The sequence below is a fragment of the Solenopsis invicta genome, chromosome 5, assembly GCF_016802725.1.
Source record: "Solenopsis invicta isolate M01_SB chromosome 5, UNIL_Sinv_3.0, whole genome shotgun sequence".
NCBI classification, from domain to species: Eukaryota; Metazoa; Arthropoda; class Insecta; order Hymenoptera; family Formicidae; genus Solenopsis; species Solenopsis invicta.
Window position 1 is genome coordinate 27,477,724 of NC_052668.1, and position 16,879 is coordinate 27,494,602.

The 16,879-nt window shown below is 30.2% G+C and overlaps 1 protein-coding gene across 1 annotated transcript; it reads left to right on the top strand.

Moving 5' to 3' along the window:
- The first annotated feature begins 8,244 nt into the window (after positions 1-8,244).
- Positions 8,245-9,128, top strand: LOC120357741 (glutamic acid-rich protein-like). Its single transcript, XM_039449192.1, has 2 exons — positions 8,245-8,372; positions 8,643-9,128. Coding segments are annotated over exons 1-2 (237 nt in total). The 5' UTR covers positions 8,245-8,370; the 3' UTR covers positions 8,878-9,128.
- Positions 9,129-16,879: the final 7,751 nt, after the last annotated feature.

The window sequence follows — 16,879 nt, forward strand, 5'->3', positions numbered from 1 at the left end:
GATGTTTCATTAAAAGACCCAGCGGTAACGTCTTCGACTTGCACTCACATGATCGTTAGTTCGAGCCTCGATAAACAATTTTTTTTTTTTTCAAATTGGAATGCAATTTTTACTTAAAAGTGTCACAACAGTAAAAATCATACGGATTTATAAATTTAAATTATTTCTTGCCCATTTTGTGTTCTCCGCAAAATTCAGGAAGAGAAGGATTTCAGACAATTTCTGGCAGGGACGTGGAAAGGCCAGAATCGCCTACTTTTTATATCGTACAATAATAAGTATTATGCATTAATAACAATAAAAAAATGTTAATACAATAGTATAGATACCTGAGCATTATTACTTTTTTTATCTTGCAAGCGGATTTACGTAAAAATTAAATGTTAATACTTCTCAGTAATTTTTTATAACATATATATAAACCAAATTTTGCAAAAAAGTAAATAATAAAATTGTATGCAATGATGCAATGTAAAATATTGAAGCATTGACTACCAGATATTTCAATAGCTATAATAACACAATGGCATTTTCTCCATATTTTAATAAAATTTTTGGATAGTGAATTTTTTTCAAATATTTTCATGAAACTGTGTCATTAAAAAAAAGTAAACATCCTGAATGCTTTACAAGTTTTATATAAATCACTTGATTATAGCACTAGCTCCTTATCTACAATCTTTACTTTAATAGAAAAGTAATAAGCTATTGGTTAAACGCAATTGTTTATTATTAGGTATATGCTTTTCTAATAAACGGCCACAGTTGGTCAATTTGCTTGAATCTTACGCTTATAAAGAAAATCGTACTGCAAAACTTGAAACTTTTAGTCGGATTGAATATTTTATTTAACAATATGTGATTACAATCTTTTAGTACGTACAAAAGCATACGTATGTCGACTAAATTGATCTTACAAATTTTACATTATCAATCTTTTATAAATCAGATACTTTAATCTTGTTTATGAATGATTATAAAAGTAAAATTTTAAGAGAGGAACAAAAATGCCTCTTTGCAAAGGGACATTTCATATGTTATCCTGAGAGAGACTAGTTCTATAAAACACATCTCCAGCGAAACAAATGAATAACGCGCATCTCAGTAAACATTGAGAACTGATTATATGCTACGTTTATTGTCAGTTGTCAGTGTGCAACAGAAAGTCTGTCCGTGTAGATACGTGTTACAGTACAGCTTTCATTCACATTTTTTGTTTTGCGAGAGAATCGTTTTTACCTATCGTGCATATAGTATACTATATAGCAATACAATTTTAATTTTACAATACTTCTTGAAAAGTTTTATATTTTTTATTGAATTCCTCAATTTCTATCTTTAGTTTATTTAGTGTTTGATTAATTCAAAAAAGTGTATTTTTAAATAAAGTATTAGTAACCAGTGAATTATGGAAACGGTTTACGATATTTGTGCTTATAAAAACTGTCATAACGGCCGATTTACTACAGGTTCACATCTATTTAGATTTCCATCAAAGGAAGATGCACGACAAAAAATATGGATACGCAACAGTGGTGAGTTATGCATATTTTAAGAGATAAAATCGTTCTTATAAATAGGAAATGTTTCTTCGAATACAGGGTTAGGTAACTTAAAATGTCCCACGTAGCGCATAATGGTTTCAAATACGTTTTTAAAACGTATCCATAGTTTCATAACCATAAAGAACCATTAAAAAACGTTTAAACAGAAACGTTTTTGAAATCATAGTTTAAGAAACGTATTTTTTACGTTTCTTCTGTAAATATTTGTAAAAATGTAATACTGTAACAAACAGTTTTCGTAACTTTAAATAAAATAGAAATGTTTTTTAAAATAAAAAGAATCGAGAATCTTTCTCAAGAATTCTTTGTGGAAATTTTCGAGTAGTCACTCATTCAAGTCGTAGTCGTAAAAGGGTATAATTTTATATATGTTTATATAAATAATATGCTTTAATTATATATTTTATTTTTTCAATAACATATATTGACTCGATATACGTGTGTTAACACAAAGTATTAAAAAGATTCTCGATTTTTTTACTTTAAATAACATTTCTATTTTATTTAACATTAAGAAAACTGTTTTTGAAAATTAATTAAAAATTCTAAAAAAGAAGAAATTTTAAAATTTCTTTATCCGTAAAAAACACGTTTCTATAATGATTTTTTAAACGTTATTTTATCGGAAAAGAAACGTTTCGTTAACGTTTTTCTGAGTGGACATTTTAACGCATGAAAAACGTTTCTAAAAATCGGTAGTAAAACGTTTCGGAAAAACATTCATAAAACGTTTTTGAAATGTATATGTGCTACTTGGGGTCTTTATAATTATATTTCATTAAAGTTAATGATTTATCAAATGAATTTAGATTACAATAAAGATAAATAATTAGGCCTTTAACGACAGGATTTATTCCGAAAAATAATACTTTGAAAAACTTCTATAATATCCTAAATTATAAAACAGGAATAAATAATTTAATTAAACTATTTATCTTAAATTATAAAACTCGAGTAAATTAATTACGAAATAAATAAATAAATAAAATTATTTATCTTTATTGTTATTCACTAATACAAGCCTAACTTCATTTTGATTTTTTTGAATATAAATATGTTAAAATTAAAGTTACACAGCAAGAAAAAAATGACTTAATCAAAAATTATGTTCAGATAGAATTAATGTAAATTAATAAATAAGTTAATTTTATAAAACATTTTTTACATAAATGTAGAAATTTGAGGATTAGGTAGTATAATTACTTTAAAAATTAATTTTTCACGTATTTAATTTTAAATGATTTAATTTGGAACTTTGACTAATTATTTTTAAACACATCAATTTTTATTTATTGACTCTTTTTAACTAAGTTACAAATTTATGTAACAAAAATTATAAATTTATGTAAAAAAAATTAAAAATAAATTCCCACATAAAATTATTTTTTTGTTATTTCATATAAAGTTATTTTACAAAGATATTAAACTTATTTGATGATTATATAATTGTTTTAAGTCAGGCTTGTCAAAAATCCGGCTCACAATCCAAAGCGTTTTCTACCTTTCTGTTGCCTTGATGGAATGACATAAAGAGTAAACAAAAAAAAAATAGAACGTTAATAGCTCTGCTTTAATTTTAATGTCGAGTGTAATTATACAGTTAAAAAATATAAGTGTACGCGGTGAAATCCTGTTAATAATGAAAACGTTACCGTTGACTTGTACGCGCGGTGCGAAAGCAACACGCCGCGAGCGGACTTGTGCGCGCGGCGTGAAAGCAACACGCTGCACGCTGTGAGCAGACTTGTACGCGCGACGTGGAAGCAACACGCTGCTTAAAATTCGTTGAATAGTTAGGATAGTTAAGATTTACCGGAATCTTTAAAATATTTACTATTTGTTTACCGTATTTTATTACTCTATTTCAGGGAATATTAAATTAGAAAAATGGACTGCCAGTTCAGTTCGTCGTGCAGGTTTGTGTGCAGATCATTTTAGTGCAAATTCTTTTAAGGGAGAAAATAAAAAAGCATTAAAACGCGATGCATTGCCAATTCGCTGTAATGATGTAATAAACTTAACAGAAAAATGTAATGAAGTTGTACAAATAGAAGACAAGCAAAGAGAACAAGAACAAAACCAAATAATAGATATGGAAATAGTAGAAAGTACTAATGATAATGCAATTGCAGGAACATCATTTGTACATCGAATACAATGATAAAATTGATAATCGATCATTAGATCGATTCAGACGAACTTATCGTCCAGCAAAATTAAATTTTGACAATGCATTAGAAGAAGAAGATATAACAGAATGGATACATTTAGAATCTGAAAGATATGAAAATATTGAAGAAGAAAGTGCAGAAAAAATAATTAAAAATTTAAGGCGTGAAAATATTCATCTGCGTCAGACTATAAGAAGTTTAAGATTACGTTTATTACGTCGTCAAGTACCTGATAAAAAATTTAGTAAAAAGAATAACAAAAAGAAGATACAAAATTTAATCAATGAACAAAATTTGCATCCCGTTGCCAAAGCAATGATAAACTTACAACTCCATACTCCACATACGGCATATACAGAAGAAGAAAAAACTCTTTCGAAACAGCTTTTTTATTATTCGGCGTCTGCATTGCGTCGTTTGCGAAAAACAGGTTGCAATTTTCCTGCAGAACGAACTATTAGAAGATGGCACGAAGAATTGAATATAATACCAGGATTTTGTGAATGCATATTCAGCAAATTGCAAGAAAAAATGTCACGGTTGCCTGCAGAAGAAAGAGTTTGTGCTTTAAAATGGGATGAAATGTACATAAAAACATATGAAGAATACTCATTTAGTCTGGATCAAATAGAAGGACTCGTAGATCTTGGGCCTTTAGGAAGAAGAAACGAAAGAGCAAAATGCATATTTGTATTCAGCGTGGATAGTATAAATGCACGTCGTCCGTGGCGTCAGCCTCTAGCATATTTTGTTCCAGGAAAATGTTTGAAAGCAGAAGAAATAGTGATTTTAATGAAAGAATGCTTAGATAGATTAAATAAAACGTGTGCTGATGTACGACTCGTAACATGCGATCAAGGACCATCAAATCAAAGCGCTTTTACTCAACTTGGTGTGAACTCAGATCAGATATATTTTATGCATAATGGAAAAAAATATTTCGCGACATTTGATTTTCCGCATTTAATAAAAAGATTGGCAAGCTTGTTAAGAAAACATAAATATTTGTACCATGATGGAAAAATTATAGCATTGTATGACGATTATAAAATAACGTACGCTATTGATAACGCTGCACAAGGAGGTTCAAATTTATTATCACATATAACACCAGCACATATTCGTCCCAATACTTTCGAGGCGATGAATGTAAAAAAAGTTTTTCAATTATTAAGTCACAGATTTGCAGCTGCAATATTATTAGCAGGATATAGTAAACAGTTACGAACAGATACTTGGGAAGCAACAGCTAACTTTACAGAGTACAAGAATAAAGTAATTGATGCTTGCAATTCTTATAGTCTGAATATGAAATTTGGTGGAAAACGACCATTGTCTTCAAAAAATCCAGACATTGAAATTTTATTAAAAAATTTTGTTCAATGGTGCTCAAGATGGTCTTTGTCACCGGATAAAATTTCACAAATTCCTTGCTTAAGGCTCCTGAGTACTCGCCGCGGCCATATTGAAGTCGTGACGTCAGAAGCGAGAAATTGCGTGAAATGACACGTAATTTTGTCCGACATGCCATTTGTAAATAAAGCCAATTTGGATAAAACAAACTAAGCAGATGACTTTAAAACACTTCTAAATATCAGTCACGACTATCCTTTTTCCGCCTAACAATCAGTAAATAGTTGTAAAAAGCATGCAAAGTGAAGCAATTGAAACAGGAAAACACATGGGCACGTAATTTTGTCCGAAGTGCCATTTCTAAATAATGTCAATTTGGATAAAACAGACTAATCAGATGGCTTTAAAACACTTCTAAATATCGGTCACAACTATCCTTTTTTCGCCTAGCAGTCAGTAAATAGTCGTAAAAAGCACGTAAAGTGACGTCTATTCAGACAGGAAAACACACGGATAGCTATTAAAAGGAGTGAAAAATGTACTTTTATGTATAAAATTCAAAGAAATTTTAGTCGCGGTCCATTTTTACGAATTTGGTAAATACGAGACAAGTCATGTTTTTACAATGAAACACATAATAACAAAATGACATGCACGATAACATTTCATCGTCAATCTGTCACGTTTCACGTGTATTAGTTCTAATTTTGTCCGCGACGAAATGTCGCTACCATCAACGCGGAGTTCTCGGCTGAGGAGTCAGGAGCCTTAAAGGGTCTTACTTTAACGATAACAGCAATTCTTGAAACTTATAAAGAAATAAAATAGCAATATGAAACTTTCGAACTTGCTACAGGACTGTGTAATCAAGATTCCGTCGAACATTTATTTGCCACATTTAGACAGCGCGGTGGATGTAATGCCAATCCCACAGCAAGAATGATGAGACTCAATTTTAGACATATATTAGCAACAGGATATATGCAAACAAGCGATAAAGGCAATGTTCAGTGCCCAGAAGCTGAAACTCTTATTAATCCACCGAGTCAACTTGTAAAAACGATAGAGAATGCATTAAATAAAAATCATATTACTGTTCAACATGATATTGAACCTGAACATGAATTACTTATACAAGATACAGAAATTATAGAAAAATATGATATTGTAAAAGATTCTGACGATACATGTTCAACAACGCTTTATGATCAAAATGCTATTGCATTTTTTGCTGGATACGTAGCACGACGAAATAATGCAAAAACAAAATGCCCCAATTGTCGCGACATTATGCTGAAAACGCCAATGGACGATGTGACAGAAACTGAAAAGTACATCGAATATCGCGAATATCCAAATATAGAAGAAGATGCTCCTATTGTTACGAAGTTAATAAGGCCTACAACTCTTTTCGACAATATAATCGAGATACAACTAAAAGCATTTAATCGTGTTTGGAAACATTACTGGGCATGTACACACATTTTAGATAAGATATCTAACGAATGTGTTAATTTAACCAATGAAAAATATCCAGAATGGTTTGATAAAAACAATGCGTGTTATAGTCATCGATTGCAAGCATTGAAATTTCTGATAAGTGTTAAATTATATGCTACTACAAGATATAACAATCGCAAAGACAAAAGCAGCAAAAGCAGCAAAAGTAGCAAAAGCAGCAGTAAACATCGAAAAGTAAAAATTTTACAAAATAAATAAAAAAAATGGAATTAAAAATAAAATTGTGATAAGAAAATTAAAACACAGCCATCTTGCATCATCGAGCACTATTCTATAATAAAAAAGAAAACGAAGTATATAAAATAAAATAAGGCATAAAAAAACTGACGAAAAGCAAATAAGAAGCAGAAGAAATGACAAGTATAAGATACTTAAAAAACTGGGCAACTAAGAATATTAAAAAATAATATACATTTATCTTCAAACATGTTGAAATATATTCTTTGTGAAATATAAAATGTAGAATACATATCGTGTATTTTATTATAATTAACTGTGTGCAGGGTACAATATTTTTTATATATTAAACTGCGTAAAACACAGAATACTTTATTTAACAATTTACTGCGCATAGCGCAGAATATTTATTACATTTCACTGCGTAAAACGCAGAATACTTTATTTAACAATTTACTGCGCATAGCGCAGAATATTTATTACATTTCACTGCGTAAAACGCAGAATACTTTATTTAACAATTTACTGCGCATAGCGCAGAATATTTATTACATTTCACTGCGTAAAACGCAGAATACTTTATTTAACAATTTACTGCGCATAGCGCAGAATATTTTATTACATTTCACTGCGTAAAACGCAGAATAAATTTTTTAGCAATTTACTGCGCATAGCGCAGAATATTTTCTTATATTTCACTGTCTAAAAAGACGCAGAAAAGATTTGTTTAACAATTTACTGCATATAGAACAATAATCATTTTTAACATTTTGCTGCGTAAAACGCAGAATATATTTTTTAACAATTTACTGCGTATAACGCAGAATGTTTTTTTTATGTTTCACTGCTTGACATGACTCAAAGCAGAAGATAGAATTGCTATAAGGAAGTATATACAAGTAAGTATTTTTAAAAGTTAAATGTGTTAATTATTTACGCTAATTTTTTGGTTCATTTTTAAATGGTTAAAAAATTTATAAAATATTACATATTAAAGCCATTATATCGGAAATATTAAAACTATATATAATACGTGTGTGCGTGCATACGTGTGCATATGCGTGTTTGTATAAAAGCTTTCTAAAGTCTTTGTAAAATATATATTATAGTCTCTTTCAATTATTCAATTTTCCAATATTTATTTTCAGTATATATAAAAAATCAATACAATATAAAATTGTCTATGAATTAATTACAAATCTTTTAATTTTAATTGCATATTAATAAATATAAAATATATAAATCATATTTTTCGAAAAGAATATATTAAATGTTTAATTGATACAAATATTTACTAAAATTGTTTTTTTATTTTTGTTAATATTATATTTCTTTGTAATAAATATTAAAAAATTGTAATCTTATAATTTATATTCTACAGACCCGCAACTTTTCTTTGGTGCGTCTCCACCCACTCCCCCTCCGCCCCCCACCCCCGCATCACGACTGTCTGCCGTCAACAGTTGACAAACGATAGCAGCATCCGAGACACGCCAGCGCGACCGCGAGGAATCATTCAGTCACTGGTCACTAATTCGTTAAGTAGCTACTGATAATCGTGCTCAGCGGAACGTGCCGAAAAAATGTAAGTAAAAACATACATTTTCTTTAAAATAATCTGGCAAGTATTGAGTCACACACAATCCTTGCCAGATTATTTTAAAGAAATATCCAATTGCGCTTCTAAAGATGTTAGGCGCGTGTTTTTGTCATTATATCCTTTCGTGTAATGAATACTAAAGCTAGACTGACAAAAACACGCTCTAACATTTTATAAGGCATATTATCTGATAACGTAATATAATAAATTATATATATTTACAGATTTATTAATAAAATGTACAATTATTTACAGGTCAGGACGCAAGACACAAGGAAAAAAAATAAAGAAGACGGAAAGAGATTTAGATGCCGAGTTAGATAAAGAAATACAGGAGGGAATGAGAGGAATAGAGATAGATGAGAACGTGATAGAGAAAGGGGAAGAGACAGAGGAAGAGATAGAGGAGGAGGAAGAGGAGGAAGAAGAGAAAAAAAACAAAAAGAAAAAGAGAGGAGGACGTTTGCTGAAAGAAAGAAACGTGATGTAAGTACATGCTTTTATAATTAGTAGTAATATAATATTTTTCGGCATATTATAGCAGCTCTTTGATGTTTTACACATTAAGATATATAATATATATTTTTTTCTGTTTGATTTAAATATGGAAAACCACGTGGATATAAGTGGGGAGGAGGATGGACAGGAGGGTGGAAAGAAGTATCGAGAGGAGGATGGAGAGGAGGGTGGAGAGGAGAGTCGAGAGGAGGATGGAGAGGAGGCTGGAGAGGAGAGTCGAGAGGAGGATGGATGAGAGGAGGGTGGAGAGGAGAGTCGAGAGGAGGATGGATGAGAGGAGGGTGGAAAGGAGAGTCGAGAGGAGGATGGAGAAGAGGAGGCAGAGTTCGGTAAATATATTTTTTTAAATTAAAGTTAATAATTTAAAATTAAGTTAAAAAAAAACTAGGTATTAAGTTAAATTAATAGTTAATTTTGAAAAATATTCATGTTAAATTTGAAAATCGTAAATTTTTAAAGTTACAATTCCAAATAATTATAATAAAAATCATCAAATAAATTTAATATCTTATTTGTAAATTAAGTCTATATGAAATAACAAAGAAATATTGTTCTATATGTGGGAATGTATTTTTTTCTCTTATAAATATTTTGTTTACATACATACATTTTTAATTTATAAAAAGTTCATAAATTAAAATATATGTTTCAAAAATAACGAAAGTTAAAAATTGAAGCTGAAAATTAAATTATTTTAAAATAATTTATTAATTTTTGTTTAGCTACGACCCAACTTTCAGCAGTGAGGAAAGATGGCAAGCGCAACGGACAGGCGGATGCAACTTTTATTTCAGCTGCTGTTAATATATTAATAAAATTAAATTTATAACTTATAACTTAATTTAAGTACAATTATTTATTGCCTTATTACTGCGAATATTTCTCTCTCTCTCTTTCTTTTTTATTTGGTATTTTTTGTTCTATATATATTTTTCACTTTATAACTTTATTATTATATTACTTTTATTTTCTCTTGTGCTCTTATTCTTCGCATATTTTTTGTTTTGTTGCTGTATTTTGTTTTAATTTGTTTCTTATTATTATTTTTTGTACAATATTAAATATGCGCGTATTATTTCTAAATTATACATATGCGCGCATATGCCATTATAACAAAATATAAAAACATTTATAAAGAGTGGGCGCTTTCCGGTCTCTCTACGTCCCTGCCAGAAGTCGCCCGAAATCCTCTTTCAGAATTTTACGGCTGAAAATATAACGTGGAAAACGAGATGGGTGAGAGGGGTTGAGGAGAGGAGGGTATTCGCAGAGACAACATCGTCGCTCGCTCGGCTCGCTCCGTGTTACAACCGCGAATGTTTCTCTCTCTCTCTAGCCGATGGCGAGACAAAGGACGGACAGAGATTGATCGTCCGTCTTTACCTAACTAATGTGTCTTCTCGCTCTTTCATGTACCACGGAAGAGAACCACAAAATTGTCGACATTACCACGTAGCACGAAACGGAACCGCAAAATCGTGCACATAACGACGGGAATCATACACATTGGCTACGTAGTTCATGTGCACGTTTTGTGCACATAGAGGCGCCAGTGGACGGAAAGACCTCAGGCTCGCCATGTCCTCTCTCAGTTTTCTCTCTGTTTAAAGTCAGTAATTTGTGACGGTAACTAGTTATTTTTTGGAAGACAGAAACTGTAACTGTAACTAGTTATTTTTACAAAGTAACTTTCCCAAGCCTGGTTATTTTATATTATATTTGTAAATGTTATTTGTAAATTATCAATGTGCTGTATATCTTACACAAGTAGTTGTAAATCCTACCCCCTTTTTTTATGACAAAAATGGAAAAGTTTAAAAAATTTTTTTTTCAAGTATAAGAAAAATATATCTCATATTAAAAAATTCTTTATAATAGTAAACAGTATGAAGTTTCCATTGATAAAATTTATTTTCTTTAAACGTACAAAATAATACTTGATAAATTAAATTTTTAGTAGCTACGCTAATATAAACCAATTTTATTCTAAAGAATTTATTCCGAAAAATATTGTCTCAGCCAGAGTTTGAACCTTAGACCTCCCGAATCTCCGGTGCGGCTACCTTAGCCAATTCTACCAATAATAAAATAAAATTACACGAACAAATATAAGCACTAAAATCTAGCTACGATCGTTCGAGGTGTTCTCGTTTAAGTTGTGTTGACAGATTTTTAACTCTAGTTTGCTATACCCTGATTTGTTCAACTCTTAAAATGTTATCTTGTTTATAGTTAACTTTTCCTGTAAATTGTTATAAATTCAATTATTTTAAATAATTCTTTTGATGTGTTGTTATCTTATAAGCATGATATTTACATTATATATTTTTAATTTTTATTATACAAGCTTTAAAATATTAATTTGAATAGAAGACACCAGACAAAAAATCGAGCTGCCTCAAGGATAAGAATATAACGAACTGCGGACTTGAAAATAAATGTGGCAAGCTAAGGTTAGGAAATTGTAAAACTGATAACTTTGATTGATGAGGAACCACTATAGTACAATACGTTTTGTGAATTTTTCTAATAAATTGTTCTACCTCTTGAGAAAAATACCGAAAAAATCCACGGAAAAATTAAAAAAAAATCGGGTTTTTTCCGAGCCTTTAAAAATATACTACAAAATTTTATTTTGATCGTTGCAGCGTTTTCCGAAATATTTTAGTTACCAATTTTGAAAGTACAATTTTGAGAAAAACGCGTTTAATGCTTCCAGTTAAGTTTTCAACAAAATAAAATACAAATTTTGTAACTTACATGAATTCGTCTATTCCAGGGTCAAAAAATAAATTCTCCAAATCGGTTGCAGCCTCCAAACTTTTAGTTCCTACTTGTCGCCAAGGTGCTCCTGCCTCTTGAGTTTTCTACTGCGCGCCGAGATCCAAAATTTTAAAGTGCGTAACGATTTCTTTTTTAACACATCTGCAAGCATTCAAACCATTACGTACTCAATACAATAACTTGAAACATTTTAAGAAATACAGCATTTCTTTCGATAAACGTACCGGCGACGATATAAGCAACAGTTTCTACGGTTTTCTTCCCGATTAGAACGATTTTATGGCTAATTTTCCAATTTATTTGATACAAACTTTTGTTGTTATTTTAAGTAATAGATATAAAATTTAATATCTGTATTCTATAGAATAAATTTCTGGTACAGTTACGTCCTCTTGCGTATTAATTTTTTTGCCGATGCACTAGAACTCTCTTCATCACATTATTTTTGTTTCAAATTCACAGATCTTCTTTCTATTGCCTTCGATTTTCTCAGGCTAATTGATTGTTTCAAATCTCTAGACCGTTTTCTAGATGTTCAACCCGTAATGATAAATAAAACAAGAGTTCACAAAATAAAATGCTGCGTTAGAATTTTCGAGTGCACGGCTCGACTGCTAATGCTATACTACTCGTAGGACTACCTGTTATTTCCCTGGAAAGTCCAAAGAGTCACTACATTTCCAATTCTGTATAGACGAGTACTGTTATTTACTAACACACATATAAACTGTACAGATACAGAATACACTCATACACTTGAAAGGAACTACTTTTCGGGTTAAGTATCTGTGGGTCTCATCCGAGACTCGAATATCTGAGGGTCTCATCACCTGTGGTACTCGTCCATCTGTGGTATTCGTCTACCTGTGGAACTCGATAGAATTGTCATTATATACTTTTCCGAAGTTTGAACCTATATAATGCTATTCTAAACTCGCATTATTTTGTTAAATTTTGTCCAAGTTGAAATTTACGGAGAATATTTTTGAAAATCTTTACTTTTAAACCTTTGATTCGATGAAGAAATACGAAGAGAATAACATTATAATAGAATAATGTAATAAGAATAATATTATAATAGATTAATAAAATAGATTAATATTTTAATTATCAAGTGCATATTGTCCGAGGGGAAAACCGCTGATCAAAATTGTGTACACTACTGCCTAGTGATGCCCAAAATTTTACGTAATGCTCAGTAATGCTCCAGTAATGTCCCCGTAATGCCCAGTAATTTTTGCCTAGTAATTCCTAAAATCTGTACACCTACTGCCCTCAGTGGTTTCCCCCTTGATATTGTCTTTAAATTTATTGTATTTATTATTGTAACGACGCGAAGATCGTATCGCGTACACACATACGGATGCAATACGTGCATCACAAAGAATAGGCGACTGTCGGACGGCGCGACACAATAAAATACCAAAAAGGGAGTACACAAAACGAAAAAGGGAAATCTTGGACGGTCTCGAGCATTTCCTGCTTGCACGCGGTTCTTACCCAAAGATAAATTTCGTTCGAACTGTCCGGCGCCGATATTACAATTACAAAGGCGGCTATAAACAACCGCCCTAAGATAGTATCGGTGTCGCTAGTCCTGAGATCGTCGGCAATCGTTTGTCGGCCGATCGTCTTCATTCGCTGCGCTTGGAAACTGAAAGTCCGGATTGCCCAATCGGGGCAAAGATTTCGAAAATCAGAACCAAGCGGGGTGAGAACGCGGCAATTCGTAAATTAATAAATAGGGGTCCGGAAGGCTCTCCGGCTTTCCTAGTAACACAAACTTTTGTCTAATATTGGGAAATAATGTAAACCTAATATTCTATGTTAAGTGTAAATTGAGTTTCAATAATGGTTCAATATTGCAAAGTATGATATCGACCCTTATTTAACCAATATTGGAATTGCAATATTGGTCCAATATTGAAAAATCATGTAAAACTAATATTATCTATTGGGTGTGAATTGATTTTCAATATTGGTCCAATATTACACAGTATGATATCAATCAATTACTGTGTTAATTAATCACTCTTCACCTTCATGCACTAACATCCATTCTGACTTCCAAACTTCTAAACACTTTAATAGAAATTAATTGTCCTCACAAACCAAACAAATATATCTGTTCTGTTAGACATATATCTTTGATGTTTATGATCGATTAAGAATTAAATAAACAAGCCGTTCTTTTAAAAATATTATTTCATTATTTAAAATGTTTTGAATAGTGTTAAATAGCAAATTGCTACTTAAAAATAGTACTAATTTTTAAATAAATAAAAAAATAATACCCAAATATACTTTTTTAAATATTTTAATAATATATGTAACTAATAATATTTTTTAATACATTTTAATATCAGCAATTACTTATTAATATATGTAAACGTTATTGCTTATAATGATCATAACCAAAAACATACAAAGATTAAATATGCGTATAACTTTCATATTCAAATATAATTAGGTAAAAATATAATATAGATACATATAGGTAATAAATGTGCATTTTAATAGATGACGTTAAATATACACTAAACTAATAAAATAATTGGGACACTACAATAATTATTGTTCTATAAAATAAAATAATATATACATATTACGGTAATACACTTAATATTAAATGATTTTAATGTCACATTTTATAAATATTAATTAAACTTTTATTAATTTATCACATTTTATCTTATTATTTACATAAATTTGTCGTATTACATAGATCAGTCAATAAATAACCGCAAATGTAATTCTAAATTTTAGGAATGAATGGATTATACGTTCACAAAGTAACGAAAAGATATCTTTTACATTAATTCCCAGACATGTTGATAATTTCATTCCCAATTTATTGTGGACGGCTCTATCGGAGAGATCATAAATATTCCTATTTTTGTAAAAGATAATTTAATCTGGCAAGATGCACAAGTTATTCATATGCTACTTATTTATTGTGAGATAATGTAAAACCTTCTTGTCTCATCTTCAAAATGATTAGCTGTTATCGCTCGCAGATAATACCATTTTTGCGATTATTTCCTGATTCACTAATAATTTTCTATTTTTTGTAGGGGTGGTTAGTCAGCAAATGAATTAACATATTGGAATACTTTTTTCAAACACGATTGCAATTACTAAAATAATTTAAAGCGTAATTTAATCAAGACTAAATTAAATTATTACAACTTATTTGAACATTATTTAAATTCATGTAGCTTTAATACAGTTGCCTGAAAAATATAGAAGAATAGACATGATGTTGTATATATCAAATTACAATTACACGATCATTAGTAACATTTAAGTTGTAGCCGCAAGATAATTAAAAGTACATTTCTTATATAAAAATATTATTAGATTTGAGAAGAAATTGTGAGAAAACAATCCGTTTTCAAAATTGTATGCTAATCCAAATAACCTCTTACAATATTCTAATATTTTTTTATATATTAGTTGGTTAATAAATAAAATTGTTTTACGGTTCTTATCGATACAATACAAATAATAACACGTCGAGGGAGCCTGTTTACATCTCATTTCACTAGATTAAAAGCATGATTGTTTGCAGTCTATTGATGCTTTGTTGTTTTAAAGTTGGAATAACAAGTTCCACGGTGTTGTCCATATTAAGTGAACCTGCACACATATATACACAAATATATATAAATTGAATTGCGAAATTAAAAAATGCAATAACACTATTAGTAAAACAAAATAATACTTCAGTTGTTCTGTCTGATAATTAGATGAAATTATTTAATTTTGTTACTCACATATTAATTAGATGGATTTAATGCAAATTACACTTGAATTAGAAAATGCTTGATCAGTATCTCGAAATATAAGACTTTCTGTCAATTATTAATGTTCATAATCGAAAAGGAATAGCAAATTAAAATTATTCGAATTCATTATAAAGATTCGTGAGAAACTTTATTAATCTCAAATGATCGTAAAACGCAAATATATACTTTGCATAAATATATAATATTTAATATGTACGGTGCAATTTATCTTCTCAATTTAACCATTAGCTTTTAATAAATCGACAATGATCTTCACGTGTTTAATATCTTCCTAACCGCAGTAGTCTTCGAATTCGTTGGAAGTGAATACTGTCCTTCGATCAAAAATGATACAGCTAAGATTTTAATTTGATGACTAGCTCTTGATAAATCGCCGATCATCGTGTGTTTAATATTTTTCTAACAGCAGTAGTCTTCGAACTCGTTGGACGTATTTACTGTCTCCCGATCGGAAATCATACAGCCAATAATTTAATTTGACCATTAATTCTTGACAAATTGATGATGCTCTTTGTTTCGTGGTATATGGAAGTTCACTCCATACACTGATTTCGTTTGGTTGAAAATATTTATTATTTTTAGTGTATTACAAAGAGGTCTCGGCCTCGTCGCACAAACTTATCGTATAATGAGGAAAGAGGTCGCGGTCTCTAATAATATAATTAACGCACGAGACTCGGCTCGGTAACTATAGGCTTCTGAAAGCTTCGACTCTCGTAAACCTTTTTTCTCTCTGGCCTGATCTCGGCAAGCGGCCGCTATGTATACAAAAATCTGAAGCTGAGGGAAAACCAATCAGCTTTGCCAATCAGCGTTTTCGAATGCAAGTCGTCGGTAGCTCAACCGTAAGCGGTTATCGTTCGACGTCAATACGCTTCGTAGTGGGCCCACTATTGTATTACATTTTTCGATCGCAACATAATGATTGCACATAATTCCATGTAATTATTATACATGTATAATTATATACAATTATGTATGGTATTAAGTTATTATGTAATTATATTAATATTTTTTACTTAACACTGGTGAGGATAATGAGTGAATGAGTAATGTTCTGTATTGCGGATAGAACTGTGTATCGGTGCATTTGAAATTAACATTAAAAAATGTATGCATCCCGGTTAGGGTTTGTATTTTTACACTATTATTATTTTCGAAAATTTAAAAGATTAAGTATTTTATTAATGTTGTCCATCTGAGATATATTCATTTTTCTTACACTGTAAGAAAGTAAGTTTTCATATGATATTATTTTTGAAAATTATTATAATACATTTAAAAATCAATTCTTTTTTATTAAAGATGTATTCAACACTTATTTCTCATTTAATAATACAAATGTTTTAATATTTGACATTTAAAATACGCATTTAAAAT